Source organism: Gopherus evgoodei, chromosome 4, assembly GCF_007399415.2.
Source record: "Gopherus evgoodei ecotype Sinaloan lineage chromosome 4, rGopEvg1_v1.p, whole genome shotgun sequence".
NCBI lineage: Eukaryota > Metazoa > Chordata > Testudines > Testudinidae > Gopherus > Gopherus evgoodei.
The window spans coordinates 99,585,165-99,603,307 of NC_044325.1; the positions used below are offsets into that span (position 1 = coordinate 99,585,165).

Below are 18,143 nucleotides of genomic sequence, written 5' to 3' on the forward strand. Positions count from 1 at the left end.
GTTCTAGTCAGTTGAAAAGTTGGAATGGTGCTCAACACCCACAAATTCCTGTTTTCTAAAGTGACATGTCCTGTTTCTATGAGACTGAGTGACATAGCCTTGCAATGCAGATAGTTGGCAGTGTTTATTAGCAAAGAGAATCAAAACACTTAAAGAAGTGGTAAATTGTTGAATGAAAAATTATCAGAGGCATTGCTTTAATATTCAGTGTTGACTTTAATATTTTATGTATTTTTAATAAATTTAATGGGTCAGAAAAGAGCCTTTGGGTCAACCTGCCTGGCGCCAGGCACTTTCCCATTTCCTATGTCTAAGGGTCACTTTTTCTTCTTGATGGGACATTCAGGGGGTCTCTCATGCTGGAGTACCAAATTGTTGTGCTTCTCTGTATTTACCCTTGTGCAACATGTTCACATGAAAAATGGCTGTGTCTCAGCACAGCACTCATGCTGTCATATTTTTAAATGGATGGAGGTTCTTGCCAGGGTGTAGGTGGTAAAAACGATAAACAATCTCATGCTGTGTTTAAATGACCAATGGGAGGATTAAATAGTAACTTTGTTGTTGTCCTTTTGTGATTATGTGCCAAAAGAACAAACACAATGAAACAAAATAACTGGAATTAAGGCAAAACCAGTCTCTTTAGCCGCCTTTATTCTTTATTATGAGGTGGAATAATAGATGAAAGGAAATGTTTTTGACATATGTGGGAAGTGGGTGGGAAACAAAATGCATGTCAGTATAAAACACAGCAAATTTGTCTCCTTTGTCATTGACTTAGGGGATAGACATCTAGTGACAAAAATACTAAAGCTCTTGTGTAGTTGAGACGCCATTAGGTTAGTCTCTCCTCTAGGGATTGGTCTAATGAATAAGCTTATTCTGTACTTTTGCCAGTTCAAAAGTAGGTTATTAATAAAAATGTTGGTCTAAAAATAACATGTAATGTTGCTCCTTCTCCAGCACCAGTTGGCAGGGCATTGAGCAAGAACCACTTAACTAGTCTACTTGGAATTGAAAGTTACCATGGTGAAGACTTATTCTTTGCCTAAAGCCTAATAGAACCTATTGGACTCTCACTTTCATAAATTAAAAATATTAAACAAGGCCATGGATATGAATGTAAAGGCTGCCCCCTCCTATATTAATACAAAAGTTACTCAGACTAGGCATTTGCCCTTGATATGTACATACATGCAGAACCTTTTTTTTTTAAAACTGTGTGCATTTTTAAAGTAATATGTCTAATGGTATGAGATGGATAAAAGCATAACACTTTATGCCTTAAAGCCTGTTTGTGGGTTTAAAAAAAAAATAAAGCAGCGTTTCAGCTTTGTGTCTGATATAAAATAATGGATACAGCTTGATGTTTATGAAAAGTGTAAAAGCAATAGCTTGAGTTTTGAAAACTGCTGAAAGTCTATCCCCTTTAAGATTGTGGTCTCCGTTATTAATGAAGATCAGCGGTTTTAACTGGGAAGCACAGCTAGTAAAACTGTACTTCATAGGAAATGTCCTTCCATAATATGCACATAACTCCTATTAATACATTGAATAGAGTTTTAAGAGCACTTGGATCACTGTTTCCCCATGTTAAACGTACATTTTTAAAATGATCGCTCAGGAGAATTCCACAGTGGAGGATTGTGTCGGTGCTGCTTCACCACAGAATGCTTTCTCGGTTTCATTAGGCTGCTACCAGCAGTGTTAATTGCAGTATGTGCAATCCTAGTTACTTTCTCTTTACTGCTGCCAGTGCTTGTCGATGTGCTGTGTAGAGCAGTGGCATGAGCAAAATCCTCCACTGGAAGCACTTTATGGGGGGAAATGGTAGGAACCAGAAGCAGAGGTAAGAGGATGAACTAAGAGATGTGAGCAGAGCCCAGTATAATGGGGAGGATAACATACCTGAGTTTGGCAATGAGCTGGATACCCCATTTTGAAAACTGGGAATGCTGCGGAGGCAGTGCCCTCAACCTTCAGGAAGAACGTGTTCCTCTTATTATTATGTAGCAACCACTCTCCCATCCTCCAAGCCTCCTTATAAAAGTATTGCAAAATAAACATCAACATGAAACATTTGAATTTTTTTTGAGATAGAATTTTCTTCCAGAATTTTCTTTTGCAGGAGGTTTTGAAATTACTTGTTTTCATTCCAGTTTGGAACTAAATCAAACTTTGAAATGTCCATGAATGGAAATTCCAAATTTTGGCCAGCTCTGCTGAACAGTACACACATATCTCCTCTTGTGTAGGGTCAATAACTTCCAAGCTGGAGTGTGAATTCTTTGCCATTACATCTGCAGTTTTAGCATGTTGTGCTTCATCTAAGTTCCTTGTAAATCTGAAGTGAGTTCTAACTGAATTGTCATTCTGTTCAATAGGATGTTTGGATCAGGCAGAGAACATAACTTCACCCGTCCCAATGAAAAGGGAGAATACGAAGTAGCTGAAGGAATTGGCTCAACTGTGTTTCGTGCTATTCTGGTGATCTTTTATTTTCAATAGTACAATTTAGCCTACAGGTGGTATGGATTTTGTAATCCCTGAAACTGGAAAAGCTGAACGCTTTCTATATTTAAAAACTACACAGGCACATAATAGAAGTTTGACAGAGATCCTAGTGAGGCAATATTTCTCTGCTTGATGTGACTTCTTAAATACGATCTTCTATAAATAAGTGATTGTATTTCCTTTTGAAAGAATACCTTGATATGGAAATGCTCCTTTTATTTTTTAGTGCAGTTGTGCTTCCAGCCAGGTACTCCAAGGGTTTGGCTAAGCCTCAGGAATGAAGGATTAGGAAAGATTTCACTTGTTTTTAAATTGCTTTTTTGTAAACTTAAAATTCAAAAAGCCATTATGGCTTTATTTTATCAGCTCTTGTTCTTGATTCTTTTGCAGTAGATGAAACAAGTTATTTCAACAGAACATACTGTAGGTGGCAGTTACACTTGCAGAAAAATGCGAAGTGCAGTCTGCAAAGAAAATTAGACTGCCTTAAACATTATCACAATGCAGTCTGGCTGCAATACTGCTTTGTTGGCTGAGCTAGAGTGATAGAAGCTGAGTGACATGTAAATAGTAAACCATGTAAATAAACGTCATACTTAAATGTTCAGTTTCAGGAATTTGAAATTTAAAATAAACTTAATACAACTAAAACTTTAAAATGACTTTTCACTTGAGAGTGGCCCTTCTATTCTGGAAGCTCCAAGTCTGAGGATAAACATATTTTGAACATATTAATCATGTGGTTCAGTCTTTGTTTTTGAAGATTGCAATACAAAGCATTAAGATTTATGAATGTGGAAAAAGTCCTTTAATAGTGAATGAAATGTTTCTATCAGCAGATGGTTTAGTCTAATATTTGTGCTTTTTCTATTTTATAAGGATTACTATAAGACTGGGATAATACGTTGTCCTGATGGAATATCTATTCCTGAACTAAGAGAAGCATGTGACTATCTTTGCATTTCCTTTGAATATAGTACTATCAAATGTAGAGATCTCAGTAAGTATGGAATTTATTACAATAATTGTAGAGTACATTTGTTAATTAAAATGTACACATAGTTTACTTAGTCTTGATGTTACTGTAAAATATTGCGAGAAAATCAGATGCATAATCTGGAATATGTAAAATGTTGTGGGGGATCAAACTTTCTCTTTTCTACTCCCTTCTGTGCACCAGATCAGCACAACCCTTGTAACAGGTGTCTCTTTAAAGTCCTTATTTATTCATGTATATCCTTGTGTAGACATGCTGAGAAATATCAGCAGTTGGTTGACAGCAGAGATCTTTTGGGAACAAATTCATAAGGTGAAGTTAATGAACAGATCTCCCCATCATTTGTTACTTAGAAAGTTGGTCATTCTCTAATTTCAGTGTTTTCACAGTAAAAGTGACAAGCTGTCTTGATGAGAAATGGATGTATCAAATACAGTGTTTAGCATCTATGACGTATTTTCCAGGCTTAGAAGAGCCAATACTTAAACAAGTCTTTTGGTCCAAATAGAGTAGGCACAAAATTTTTAATAAATAAAAAGTGCATCCTAGATAGTATTTCACGTTTTTAAGCAGTATACTGGCACACACGTTTTTCCATTCATGAGTCTATATTTCTGATACTTGTAATTTCATGTTAGTGTAAATGTCCCACCTGGAGGGAATTACTCAGAATTGAGACCGGAAGAAGAGCTCTGTGTAGCTTGAATGCTTGTACCTTTGTTAAGCGAAGAGATTCTTTTCCCCGAGAATCAGGCAAGCACAGACAATACTAAAGGGGGTTTATTCACAGTACCAGGAAGACTGATAAACAGCTTCAAAGGTGTGGTGTTACAGTGACCAATTTATATACCTTTCTTTTATCACTTCATTTGCATTTATCTTGTTCTTACAGAGACAAGACAAATGTTTCAGAGACAGAGAACCCATTTAACATGACAGTGACAGGGACCAAACATAGGCATCAAACTGTTTTGATTACATCAATTATTTATGAATACCTTAAGATGAAGGGGTGGGGTGGGGTGGGGGTGGGTGTTTACAATATCCAGAGGGCTGTGAAGGGAGGGTTTGTTCTGTTCTAAGAGCCGAGTTACTGGGCGGACATTTGACCATATAAGTTTATCAGGTATTTACAGTTGTCAGTGTCCTTCGGCTTCCAAAGCATTCCTGCTTGATATGTGGTTTCTCTCTTAGCTGTTAGCTAAATTTTAACTCTTGCCCGACACCTTCTACCAACAGAAGTTAGCCAGATGAAAGCTATTACCTTACATACCTTGTTTCTCTCCTATCCTGGGCTGCTAGGATACTGTAAACTTTTTTTAGCAAATACAAGGGGAATTTTACAAATCACTATCATACATGTACCAGAAATACAAGAAAAATGTTATCACTTAATGTAGAAAGACATGGTTGCATAACCTAGTTATCAGGTTACTCTGTTTGACAGGAGAATAGCAAATTGCAAGACAATCCTTCCTACACAAACCTTGACACATCATTTCTGGCTATTTAAATTGAAAGGCAGTTCTGCTTTAGCTCATACTAATAAACTGAAGGAAATCTATCAGGCCACTTAACAGTCAAAGAAATTGACTTATGCCTTGTTTTTTTCATTATGGGCGGATGTGTGCTGCTCTTCAGTTTTAATTCCAGCCTGCAGTTCTCTACCACGATTCCCAATGTCAGTATGCTTTTCATGGGTTTGATTTCAGGTGCTCTTATGCATGAATTATCAAATGATGGTGCTCGCAGGCAGTTTGAATTTTACCTTGAAGAAATGATTCTTCCATTGATGGTAGCTAGTGCCCAAAGCGGCGAGAGAGAGTGCCACATTGTTGTGCTTACAGATGATGATGTGGTGGATTGGGATGAAGAGTATCCTCCACAGATGGGAGAGGAATATTCTCAAAGTAAGTCTGATTTTATACTTGTATTGAATTTAGCTCTACCAAAGTGCTTTGCTGACAATGTATCAGTATTAAACTCAGGCACTGTCAGAGCTTTACAACATCCTCACTGCTCCTAGTGCGCAGATAATTTGTATTTGGTGTGATGATATGCTGTGTCAATTGAAGTCAAGAAAATGCAGCCATGTTAAATTGCACTCTGTTCAAAGACAGGAATAAAATAAAGGACACAAGCAGTTGAGGGAAAAAATACTTTCAAACAGAGCTAGTTGGAAAGCATTTGAAGAATGATTCCCATTTTTGGCCAGTTCTACTTTAAAATGAAGAAGTGGTTTACAGAAGATAAATGGATCGAGTGCACGAGCCAATGTTCTCTTACTTTGTTATGAAAACATTTTAAACATTTTGGTCCATAACTTAGAAGCAATTGATAACGAATTCCCTTCTGCTCATGCACAGTATCTCTATGCAGTTTGAAGTTCCTTTCCAGTCTGAGTACATGGATTCAATTTATTTAAAAAGTTGACTTTTTTGTGCTCCAACAAAATAAAAGGCCCTCAAAGGCTTTCTTTTTTAATCTGACACTATGCAAACCTCTCAGGTAACTTTTGTTAAAACTTTACCAAAAACTCAGTCAAGGTGAATTTTAATCTTGAGAAACTTTGTGTTTCTTCTCTCTCCTTCCCACCCCTCTCAATGTTTGAGGGAATGAAAAAAGTTTAGTTGAAAATAATTTCAGACAGTATGTAGGCGTGGGAGAATTTGATTTTTATTTTTTAATTTCAACGGAAAATAGTTTGCTTTTAACAATGTTTTATTTTTATTAATTTATTTGGAATTTATAGTCAGAGAATAGAGGAGTCAGACAATGACATGTTGAGATTCAAAAAATTAAAGCTTTGTAACCGTTAAAACACATGGTCAACGTGTCATGTCAAAATATACAAAACAAGTAAACTTAAATCACTAAGTTCTCAGACAGGATTTTTCTTTCTTTGCTTGTCTATAAATTTTAATTATTGATGGAAATATTTTTGTCAGTTTGTGTACATGGTGACAGTGATGTTTACTGACATTTATCAATAAAAATCTAATACTTCCAAGCCCAAGTATAAGTAATGTCTGTTCTAGCAGAGCAAAGGAAAGACCAGTCAGACTTCTAGTGATCTTAAGGAGGCAGTAACTGTCTCAATTAAAAAAAATAAAATAAAAGTAATTAGTTCTGTTTTATTACCAGGGCTCCACTCCAGCTCCAGGCCAAAAACCTGCAGCTCCATTGCTCTGGAGCTGCTCCGTGCTCCAGCTCCGCACTCCACTCCAAAGCCCTGTTTGTTACACACTCGTGTTTTCTCTGGGAATCCTAAATAGCTTGTGAAGGGGTCTTTTTTGTGTGTCTCTGCAATTCCTATTTTCCGAGAAGTAACATAGCTTGAAAACAGGAAGGCGTCGTGGATTACTAACCTAAATTACTGAGAAGTCTCCTCTGTATTTAGCAGGCTCCACTTGTCAATGGAGTGTCTGCCCTTTCAGGAAACTTTTTTTCTCTAAAAGAAATAACCAAAGCTTAACTCTAATCCACTTGCTAAGTAGATTGGCAAGCATTTTAACGTGTGCAGGGCAATCTGTCAAGCTGTGGAACACATCTTAGAACTTTACCTTTCTTGGGATTCATTGTAGTTTAATTTACACTACTGACTCTGTCATGTCTCCATTCTGAGTGCCTTCAAGAAAACATCAGTCTATAAAAACATGAATGAAATCTGTGGGAGAAACCATCCAGACCATCAGTTGACAATACCCTTTAACTGTTTTTGAAAATATGCCTTTATTTTTCTCCTATTTCAATCTTAGTTGACTTATAACATCCTAGGAACTTTTTCAAAAGTTTCAACTGGAATTACAGATTTCAATAGGATGATGGAATATGAGCTCATGATTCACCCATATGGTTGAATTCTAGGTAACTTTACATTGGGTGTTTATCAACCCCCTCTGGCCTCATTTGTAAACACCACTTAGACCATCTTCATTGTACAACTAGAGGCTAAAAACTTCTTCCAGTACAACTTTTTATTAATCTCTGAAATGCAATTTCCCCAGTTATTTACAGCACAAAATTGTATAGATTCTTCAAGTATATTGAAAACAGAGATGTGGCCAAATCGGTTCTGAAGGAAAGGGGGCTCAAGAAAATTCGATTGGGTATTGAAGGTAAGAGTGATTTTCATTGCTTCCAAGCTAATCCTTTGGCAAAGAGCATTTCTGTGCTTCTGCCCCTCTGTACAGCCACTGTCCCTACCTTGCTATATGAGCTATTGTAAGTCAGTGGTATTAGCCTATTAGTCTGTTTTATGGTAGAAACTAATTTGTTCAGCCTGTTGGCTTATCTTTTGTGTCCAAATTCTAACATACCTCCCCACTGCAGAGCTTTCTTTGACTTATCAGTAAGTGAATGGTTGTGCTGCGTGCTGTGACCTTAATTCTGGATTTCCTAACTTTCAAGTGTTTTTTCTTTGCAATCTAAATAATCTCGTAATGGAGCTTTTTAATGTAAAATTATATGTAAAAATATTTCCCATGACCTGCTCACATAGACAAACTGACCCCTCTCATAGTCTTCTATAGAAGAAAGCTGCCATGACTGGGCTGTGGGGGAAGAGAGAGGAAGGAAGGAAGTAGGTCACTCTGAACTTTAGGGAGCTTTAAGGACCTTGTCCTCTGCTGTCTACTCTGCTTGTCGAAAAATAGGAAAAGCTTTTTAAGCTTACTGAACACTGGCTTTCCATAAAGAAGAATTTTGTAACTCAAAAAGCAGTAAGTCAGATTTTATGGAAATTGTCAAGAAAAATTCTCCCCCAAAAGTAGTTTGAACAGTGTTGGCCAGCTGTATTCATGACGACCTTCTTCTAGCCTAGAAGGGCTAGACTCTGTTCCCTTTAGACCCCATTAGCACAATTTTAGTCAGGCAAAGGACAGTTGAACTGTTTAGTGTCCCTACATTTTTAGAGCATGAGTGCAGGAGCAAGAACTGAGTTAGTCTTGAACTTGGCTCCTAGAAGCCCAGTAGTGGTGATTTAAGGAAAGTGAACTTGGTTGTGATCTTAAATAAATAGTCCCACAAATGCAGTGTCTGGGCCCCACAGAAATAAAACTGGAGACAACTTTCCATACTTAGTAATGAGAAATAAAATATCACTTGACTGCATCTTTCTCCTCCTACCCTCAAAACAAATATGGAAACCAGTTTTGCTTTGCTGCAGAATTTATAGTAATGTACTATTGTCACTAGTCAATGTTTGAAATGAGAGGAAAAATGCTTGGGACCCAGCCTGGAGAACTCATGGCAGTAAATTATTGTTTCACCACTCTGGGGGTTCACATCTCAAACCTCATCCCTTGCTCACCAGGCCAACAGTGCTGTGAGGGAGCATACCAGCATTGTCTGGAGGGGAGAGCTACTAGCATTACTTTTGCAGGCACTCTCTTCACTAGGTCTAGAAAGACTTACTTTAGTAGTAAATGGTCTTAGCATTTTTTCCCCTTGGATTTTAGCTAATGTTGTTTATAAGTTTTTGTGTTTGGTTTGTAAACTGGGGAATGCCTGGTGTTTAAAAAACAAACAAAAAAACAAACAAAGAAAAACAACAACATGGTAGTATCAGCATCATTCTGTATGCTAATCTGGAAATGGACCTGCTTATCTTCATTGTGTCCCAACTTTCTGGCTGGCTGGTTGTGCACATGCTCTGAAGTTGAGCTGGTGAAGGAGAACTTTGAGCTAAGAAGAACTGGAAACTTTAATTGTCATTTTGTTCTAATATTTTTAGGTTACCCCACATACAAAGAAAAAGTGAAGAAACGGCCAGGTGGGAGGCCAGAGGTGATTTACAACTATGTCCAAAGACCATTCATTCGGATGTCTTGGGAAAAAGAAGAAGGAAAGAGTCGGCATGTTGACTTTCAGTGTGTAAAAAGTAAATCTATTACAAACCTAGCAGCAGCTGCAGCAGATATCCCCCAGGACCAGTTAGTGGTAATGCACCCCACACCACAAGTGGATGAGCTGGATATTCTACCTATTCATCCTCCACCCAGCAACAATGATGTGGATCCAGAGGGACTAAACCCAGCACTCTGATTCAGATTCTTATTTAAACAAAAGCATGCTACTTTGAAAAGTGACTCTCTCTCATACTGCACTGCAGTTCCAGCTTTTCTTCATTGTGTAACACAGTGTTTAGGATATTGCAGAATGGGCTTTCTTAGAGACCAAAGGGGTATCTAATTGTGGTTTTTAAAGAGTACAACTAAAACATCCTGAGGTTCCAGTTATGTACGTGTATTTGTTTGAGTAGGTTTGCAATATTGGTTATTTGTATGCTGGACTGTCCTTCTCACGCTAGGCCCATCAAAAACAATGGGATCTGCTGGCTACTGTACATTCAGTATTGTTACATGGAAGGCAAAATGCAGAATCAGAATTGATAGTAGCACTTTATGAATGGCTGCTTGATAAATGGATTCTCAAAGCCATGTTTTATAAATGTGTTGCACAATGCTAACTTTAACAAAGTGCTTCTATCAAAGTCTTTCTACTCATTTAAATGTAAATAGTTTGCTCTGAATAGATGGACTCTTAAACGTATTGTATATGATTGAGCACAAAATGATTACCACTGGGGTTTTTGGATTGAGGACATTATTCAATTACCCATTTAACATCCTGCCCAACTCAAATTTCTCCAGTGAATTTTTTTCACTTGTTTGTATTGTGAGCTATGTTCAAGGATTGTGAACAATTGATAGGGGGATTTCTCTTAAATTTTGCCTTACCTGAATTTGTTGATGGAAATATTTATTTAGTAAAAGTTTGTAATAAGTGTCATGGAATAGAAAAATGCAGATGGTTCACTCTTCATTTATTAAATGATTGTAAATTCAAGTTTTTCATTCAAATAAAATTTCCATTATTTTAATCAGTTTGACACGAGTTATCCCTTACCAAAGATTATGTATACTAGGTATAAATTCCAGTGACTGACTGTGTACTTACTCCTTCTCCACCTCTAGTCTTAGAGGAGGAATATAATGTGTTAATGATGGAAGGAATGGTGTCAGTCTTCAATTTTTCCCTTCCTTATCAGCCATCAAATACCAGTTAGGAATCCCAGCACTGGGGAATCTGCCTTCTGAATCAAAATATTAAAACTTGTTCGCATCTTGACACCAACTAGATAAGAGGTTGTATTGCTGGGGAGGCTACTAGAGAAGCTGTTTCGACTACAGGACATACTTACGAGGCAAAAAGTCAAACAATCTGTTTCTCTCCCCAAAATAAAAACTTGATGCCATTCCTCCATTTGGAAGTCATCGGTTGTGAAAGGAAGGCTATACAGTTAAACTATAATTCTCTCCATTTTTCAGATGGATGCACTAATTTTTAAGTTTCTGGAACTGTAGAAGAACCAAATCTATAAAAAAAAGCTAACATCTTAGAAATGTGTTGTAAAGTGTGTATATGAAATTAGCTGAAAGCACTGAGCTGAGGATGAAGCCTTGGGACGGAATGTTTCTCTTTTTTTTCCATTTTGAAAGTAACAAGGCACAATCTGTGACTTCTACCATACTTCTTAAGCGGGGTCTTCTCAGAAATTTTTTATTATAAAAAAGTAAATGCTGAATTTTAGAACAAGGGAAACGTATTTATTTTAAAAATATTTAACTGTCTAATACATTACACTTTAACAATATTTATAGTAAAGGATTCTGACAAGGAAGAAAAACAGCTTTATGATACAATTAGTATAAGAAATATCCACATGGGGCACCTTTTTGTAGTGTAAAAACACATCATACATCTGAAATGACCGTTTGCATATAAAAGCTACCAATGATAACAGTGCTGAGTTGCACAGTGATTAGAAAAAATTCAAAAAGAACAGAATCCCAAAATATACAATTAATGCAAGCTATACACAGCTAACCAAATCCATAATGCAAGAACACTGTAGCATGTTTTATCTCCACTTTGTCTGAAATGACACATGGTAGGATGAGTTGTGTGTTCTGATATGGCTTTTATGAAATTCATACATAAAAGCTAGTCTCATAATCCAAGTTTCACAGACTGTAGAACTCCACCAGTAATGCACTTTGATATTCAGATGCTGAATTAATATGTAGCATTTACAAGGGCCATGGTAAGTCGCTAAAATCCACAGGGCCTCCAAGGCCTGCATCTGCTTCCAAAAGACTCATTATAACTGCCATTGCAGCTTCATCGTTGCTTGGGCTGCTTGATCCTTGGTCGTTGTCTATCATATCTATGCCTATGTGAGAGTTCTCCCCTGTGAAAGTATTAAAAGAAAACTGCAGCAAACATTTTAAATGATTTTATATATTGTATAAAGTGATTGCTCAGGAAAATGTCAATCATTAACTGTGTTGGAAGTGAGCATGCTAAACTACATTCTGACGGGGGGCTGTTTGATGGCAAATGCACTCTTCAGCATACAGTACAGAGTTGGGATCTCACCCCGATGACAGAAAAAATCCCTCTGGGGTTTGTTCTAACCATGGGGCTGAATGGGGAGTTAGTGGAGGACAAGGGCTGGGGGAGGTGTCTGAAAGGGGGAGAATGTCAGGGTGAGCAGTTTCAAGTAACCAATGTGCCAGCCTGGTGGGGGCCTTGGCCACTTCCAACTCACTCTATTTTAAAAAAAAATCCAATTTCACTTTTTCAGTAGAATGAGTTCAACAGCCCAATGGCCATTTTCAAAAGAAGCTGAACTTTTGAGAGAGAGGAAGTGAGGGGCTCAAATAGTCCAAGGAAAATGTTTAAGTGTTGAAAACCATAGAGGGTAGATGTTTATAACACTATTTTCTTATCATTTTGCTAGGAATTTTCCTTCATATGGGAAAGATTCATTGTATAAACTACCATTTTATGTATTTTAATTGTTTTGTGAATGAGCAAGAGATCATGCGAGGGTGTGCATAGAGCTGAGGTATGTCAGACACCATGTAAACAGGGTTTGCTGCTATAACCAATTAAGCTGTAACGTATTTATCAACACAGAGCTTTAAAGGCATTTATTGCTAATTTCTTTTTGAAGACTATTACTTTGTCTTTATGTCCTAAAATGTTCTTAAGCCTAATTTTATTCTAGATAAAGTTTTGTATAAAGATTATGCTCTGAGATGGTTAGAGTTACGTTTGTCATACCTCTCTGAACTGTAGACTTAATTGTATGACTGTGCTTACCAAGAATGGAGGAGTTGTCGGAATATGGATAGCCAGAATTATCCTGGATCTGCCCAGATAGTAAACCAGCAGAGGGAATGTCTGGAGTTCCACCATTCAAAATCTAGAAACAAATGAAAAATGTAAATTTCTACAGTCCTGTGGTACTCATGCTGCTCTCAGCCTTAACCTATGTAGCACATCTGAAAAAGGGAGGGCCTACAGCAAGTCTTAGGATCCAAACATATGAACTTAAACTGCGTTCCAGTGAGACTTCACAGCAGGATACTTTAATATTAATGTGAAGATTATCTCGCATCTCTCCCCCAATCTACCTGCAAACCAACTTTGTTAGAAGTTAAACACCACCTACAACATAAAATTATCTTAATGTTTCATGCGTACTATTGTATCAATAATTTTAAGCCTCAGTGAGGAATGGGCAAAGTTTATTTGCCCAGTGAAGGTGAGACGTGTGAAAGCAATGTCAAACACTGGAAAGTAAAGGAACTGCTATAAAAGGTACTATAACCAATGATCTTTAGATGGCACTGCTGTCTTCAGAAACACCTGCTTTTTATAACAACATTGCTTAATTTTTCAATTTATTTATTTATTTATTTGCAGCACTGGGTTCTTGCTATGGAATTTCTAAGTTCCACCATTTGTAAATTTCAAATAGAGCCACTTATAAAATGCATTTGAACTCCCCCCCACACAACACTGCAAGGCCAATACTTTTAGAGGTTGTAATGATTTTGTCTAACTCCTGATGCCTAGAAGGTAAGTATTTATTTGTAATCTGAGTAGTGCCTAGGTACTGTGTGAACATACAGTTTACAGGCCCAGCCCTGAAAAGCATGCAATCTTTAGTGTAAACCTCTTGATACAGAGTGCCAGGGGGTTGCTCAGCTTGTTCTGGCTAGTAACATTCCATGGGGGAGTATCTGCATTACAAAGATCCTACCAGATGCCCTGAATAGAGATGGAGGGTTGTTTTTTTTGCTGCAATAGGAGCCTTTGCAAACAGCGGAGATTCTCCCACTGACACAGCATTGTCCACACTGGCACTTAGGTCAGGATAACTTACATTGCTTGGAGGGGTGGCTTATTCGCACCACTGAGCAACATAATTTATACCGCCATAAACTTGAGGCACATTCACAGGTAGAGCATATCATAGAATTCAAATTCCCTAGGAGAAAATACAAAAAGCATAAAAAACCCACGAGTTCCTTGGGAGGAGAACTCACCCCTCTTCAAACTAAAGCAAAATGTTACTACAATCTCTACCTATATTACATAACAAAACTTAACGGTGATTGTAACCAGATGCTGTTTCTCCTGCCCCATGAGATGCTGTTTGCAAAGGCTCCTGTTGGCTTACATCATCTGCACTAATAGCACTACAGTGGCAAGCTGTGTAGTGTATCCATAGTGTGACAAACCCAGACCAGTGGGGAACAGGAGTCTGGTTGAGGGCAAATATACTGGTCACTGGATGAGTACCCCTGTCCTGGACACCTGCCCCTTCTGCGGCATGAGGGAGACCCTGGCGCACGCTTACTTAGAGTGCGCCAGGTTGCAGCCCCTACACTGGCTCCTCCTTAACATCCTCTTACGTTTCTGGCTGCACTTTTCCCCTCACCTCCTTCTCTACGCACTCCCTATCCGTGGCCCCACGAAGTCCCGGGACCTCCTGGTCAATCTCCTCCTTGCCCTGGCTAAAAAGGCCATCCACGCGACCAGGGAGCGGAGGTTGGCCGATGGAGACCCCGGTGACTGTGAGGCTTGTTTCCGATCCATGGTCCGTTCACGCATCCGGGCGGAGTTCCTCTGGGCGGCATCCACTGGCTCCCTTGACGCCTTCGAGGAGCAGTGGGCGTTGTCCGGGGTTCTCTGCTCGGTGTCCCCGTCAGGTTCCCTTCTTATGACCCTTTGACCTCACTCCTGTCCCTGTTCTTTTAATAGTTGTCCCCCAAACTCAGTGGGTTCTGTGGTCCTGTGGGTCCTCCCCTTAGGCTGGGGGGGGGATCCTTTAGCAGTGGGTGGGCTTCGCCCGCCCACTTCCCAGACACCCAATAGATCACTGGATGAGTAGTTTTCTGTTCCCTGAGTGACCAGAGCAGGGGCTGCACTAGAGTAATCAGGAACCTGCTAGAACCCAATTAAGGCAGACAGGCTAATTAATGAGAACACCTGACTACTGTTAACCTGCTAAGAGTCAGGTGAGGCTGTTAAGCACCGGACTCTAATTAAGGCCCCTCCGATGCTATAAAAGGGCTCACTCCAGTCAGGCCAAAGGGGAGGAAGTGCGTGTGAGGAGATGAGAGCAAGAGCTGCTGGAGGACTAAGGAGTACAAGTGTTATCAGACACCAGGAGGAAGGTCCTGTGGTGAGGATAAAGAAGGTGTTTGGAGGAGGCCTTGGGGAAGTAGCCCAGTGAGTTGTAGCTGTCATGCAGCTGGTACAGTAGGCACTATAGACAGCTGCAATCCACAGGGCCCTGGGCTGGAACCTGGAGTAGAGGGTGGGCCTGGGTTCCCCCCAAACCTCCCAACTCCTGATCAGACACAGGAGAAGTTGACCCAGACTGTCACTGAATATGGGGAAGATCACTGAGGTGAGCAAAATCTGCCAATAAGCACAGGACCCACCAAGGTAGAGGAGGAACTTTGTCACAATAGTCTTAGTCTGATGAGATTTCTATGCTTCTGATGCCACTGCAGGGATATTTATAATACTAACTTCTTTAAACAAAGAGAGTGAAGTATATGGCTGCTGTCACTCACTGATTTGTCTTTATTCTCTTTCATAAGCATTTATTGAAAATGGAGCAAATAACTTCTGTTCTGTCATCTAGACCCATGAAACTCCAAACACTTGCTACACATTCAGAATTTGAAGTATCAATTTTTTGTGTTCTGAGTCACTGTGATTTATATTAAAGAGACTGCATTGCCAACCTTTTGAAAAGTAATATGAAATCAGGTATACTATAGTTTACTATTTTGCACTACTTTGAATGCCTGGCTTGCAAACTTCTGTGCCTACTGATTTAACAGCACAATTGTTGTTTTACAGTTATAATTTCCTTTTGTACACTGTCTTAGATGTGTGAACTGCTGTAGTTAGTACACTGCTGCCATTGTGGGTACAGGGAGAAGAAATTAAACTAGTAATTATTAAAATTAAATGTAGGGCACTACATCTGTATTGATTCTTGGCAAGGATATTTTCACACTGACATGTCTGGGTTACTACACTAGCTATTTAGCTAAGGAGACGAAAATTCACCTCCTGACCAAGGTCATACTTAAGCTCTAGTCTCTACCCAACCTTCTTATAATACCACCATGCAGATCAGCATGATTGGCTTTCAATGTTCGAGAGTACAGGACAGGCACAGCAAGGCTTATGTCCATTAAGTTATGTGACTCAAATCTCATTTTCATGACTCCTACAGTTACCACAAACTTAGCAAAAAATAAATCAGACTTGTTTACTAGAAGCCTGAGGTTGTCATGGCCACTCAACTTTACAGCCTAAATGGATAGATCATCCATAGTCAAATGTATTTGTAGGGATGCAAAATCTAGATGAACACCTAGGTTCCGGGTGATGATGGCTTGTAATTGTTACATGCTGCCTGAGGTGATACTATCCCACCACTGAAGCACTTTGAGTTGTTTTAGTGCCTTGGCATATGATTATAGAATTTAAATCTTTTTCATAAAGAAAAAGCAGTCAGCTGCTTTCGCTCCTTTTACTTTAGGTAACCACTGTTAAAGGATATACATGTATCCTAATGAAAGAATATAGCTAAATAGTACTTCCAAAAGCATCAAGGCTACATGTAAACTTCTCAGTCAGGTTCAGCATGTCCCACATGTCCTTTTCTAGCTGCAGCCCTTCTTGTGCTGGGGTACAGCACAGCTGGGAGAGGTACTGTGCAGCTCCCCAGCACCCCTGCTCCCCATGGAAAGCCCCAGCAAGTGGCAAAATGCTACTAATAAGCAGTAGTTGTTAACAGCATTGCTATTAAGAGGAAGCTACTATATTTTAGGAAACTTATTTGAAATAATATCTCCTTTGATAAAAATGCATTTGGGGATGTGAGAAGTGGCCCACTAAGCGTTCCCCAGTAGGTTGCACAAGACAATTTTCTTTGAAAGTTGACAATTCTTCAGCAAGAAAGACCTTATGTCCATTTTCAGAAAGGGAAGAAAACACTATCCTTAATTTCAAAACTGAATGTCCAAATTTAAATAGCTGACCTAATTTTAAAAGTTTACCTACCACCTGCAGCTCTCAATGAAGTAAATAGGAAATGCAGGTGTTCGGCATCTCTGAAAGTCAGACCACTTCTTTAGTAGCCCCACTGTCAGCATCCATATTTGAATATTTGTTGGTCAGGGTGTACGTTTTATCACATTGAGACAATGTTTAAGGTGACCAGTTGTATAATAATCTGGAGGTCTCGTTAGTAGCTTGTTCTGCTGTAAGCTTCAGACAGAGTCACTGTACATAAGAGTTTCTACATGAGAAAGCAAATGAATAGATAAGAAAACTATTTATTTAATGAGCTGAGCCAAACCCAATGTGAAGGTGATATCCACTATTGCTTAGTGTGTGTCTTTTGCTTACCTCCAGCAAAAATATGTAATCAGGGCAATGTCTTGCTATCTTCTGGGTCATTCCCTTGAACAGATACAACATTTGCAGTCTTGCATGCAGCGTACATTGTTTAGTTCATTCAATAAAGGCACTTTGTTAAAAGAATATGTAGAAGGGTACTAGAATATTTAGTATTCAGCATGCTTCCTATGGAAGTGCTTTGATTTCTGGAGATAGTTAGCATAAGGTTTTTTACCATACTGGTTTTTAATTACCATTTTCACATCGACTCTTGTTGATATAGGCTTTTTTGTTAAGTACCTAATGCTTATGACAAAGGCATAATGGGAAAACATCAATATTCTTGTGTAGATCTCAGAATCCAGATTTATTCTAGTACACTAACACACCAATGCACATGGAAGAATCTGGATATCAAATTATAGAGTAATTTGATAAATATGTAAATCCAGTGGTAAAGAGGCAGAATCAGTCTTGGGACATAGCATATAGCTCTTGATGGAATACACTGCATTACCAGGCAGGACTGAATTAAAAATTCTTGGGGCCCTGGGAACAGAATATCTTGAGTTCCTCTCCTCTTCCCAAAAGGATTAAAAGACATCATTTGAAGGGTTAACAGAATAAGGGAACACCGCACACACGTATCGGTCTTAGATTGTAAACTCCTTGGGGCAGGGACCATCTTTTTGCTCTGTATTTGTGTGGCACCTAACACAATGGTGCCCTGATCAATGACGGGGGCTCCTATGTGCTACAGAAATACAAATAATTAATAATTGCTTTCCTTCCTGCAGCTACAGCTGTTCTGGATAATGGCCTACTTCCTTACTTTTTCCCCACT

General features: G+C 38.8%; 2 protein-coding genes across 13 annotated transcripts in view; one reads left to right on the forward strand and one right to left on the reverse strand.

The window, feature by feature from the left end:
• Window positions 1-10,394, forward strand: part of BTBD10 (BTB domain containing 10) — a 51,228-nt gene extending 40,834 nt beyond the window's left edge. For all 7 annotated transcript variants that reach the window (XM_030560338.1, XM_030560332.1, XM_030560336.1 and 4 more), the window contains 5 exons: window positions 2,385-2,487; window positions 3,394-3,514; window positions 5,224-5,421; window positions 7,519-7,629; window positions 9,246-10,394. In XM_030560338.1, coding sequence (XP_030416198.1) covers window positions 2,385-2,487; window positions 3,394-3,514; window positions 5,224-5,421; window positions 7,519-7,629; window positions 9,246-9,556 — 844 coding nt within the window. In that variant the 3' untranslated portion in view covers window positions 9,557-10,394. The remainder of the gene's footprint in view (window positions 1-2,384; window positions 2,488-3,393; window positions 3,515-5,223; window positions 5,422-7,518; window positions 7,630-9,245) is intronic.
• The window catches only part of ARNTL (aryl hydrocarbon receptor nuclear translocator like), a 95,059-nt gene continuing 87,101 nt past the window's right edge, over window positions 10,186-18,143 (reverse strand). For all 6 annotated transcript variants that reach the window (XM_030560326.1, XM_030560331.1, XM_030560329.1 and 3 more), the window contains 2 exons: window positions 12,683-12,785; window positions 10,186-11,765 (listed from right to left, as the gene is read on the reverse strand). In XM_030560326.1, the coding sequence (XP_030416186.1) occupies window positions 11,605-11,765; window positions 12,683-12,785 (264 nt within the window). In that variant the 3' untranslated portion in view covers window positions 10,186-11,604. The remainder of the gene's footprint in view (window positions 11,766-12,682; window positions 12,786-18,143) is intronic.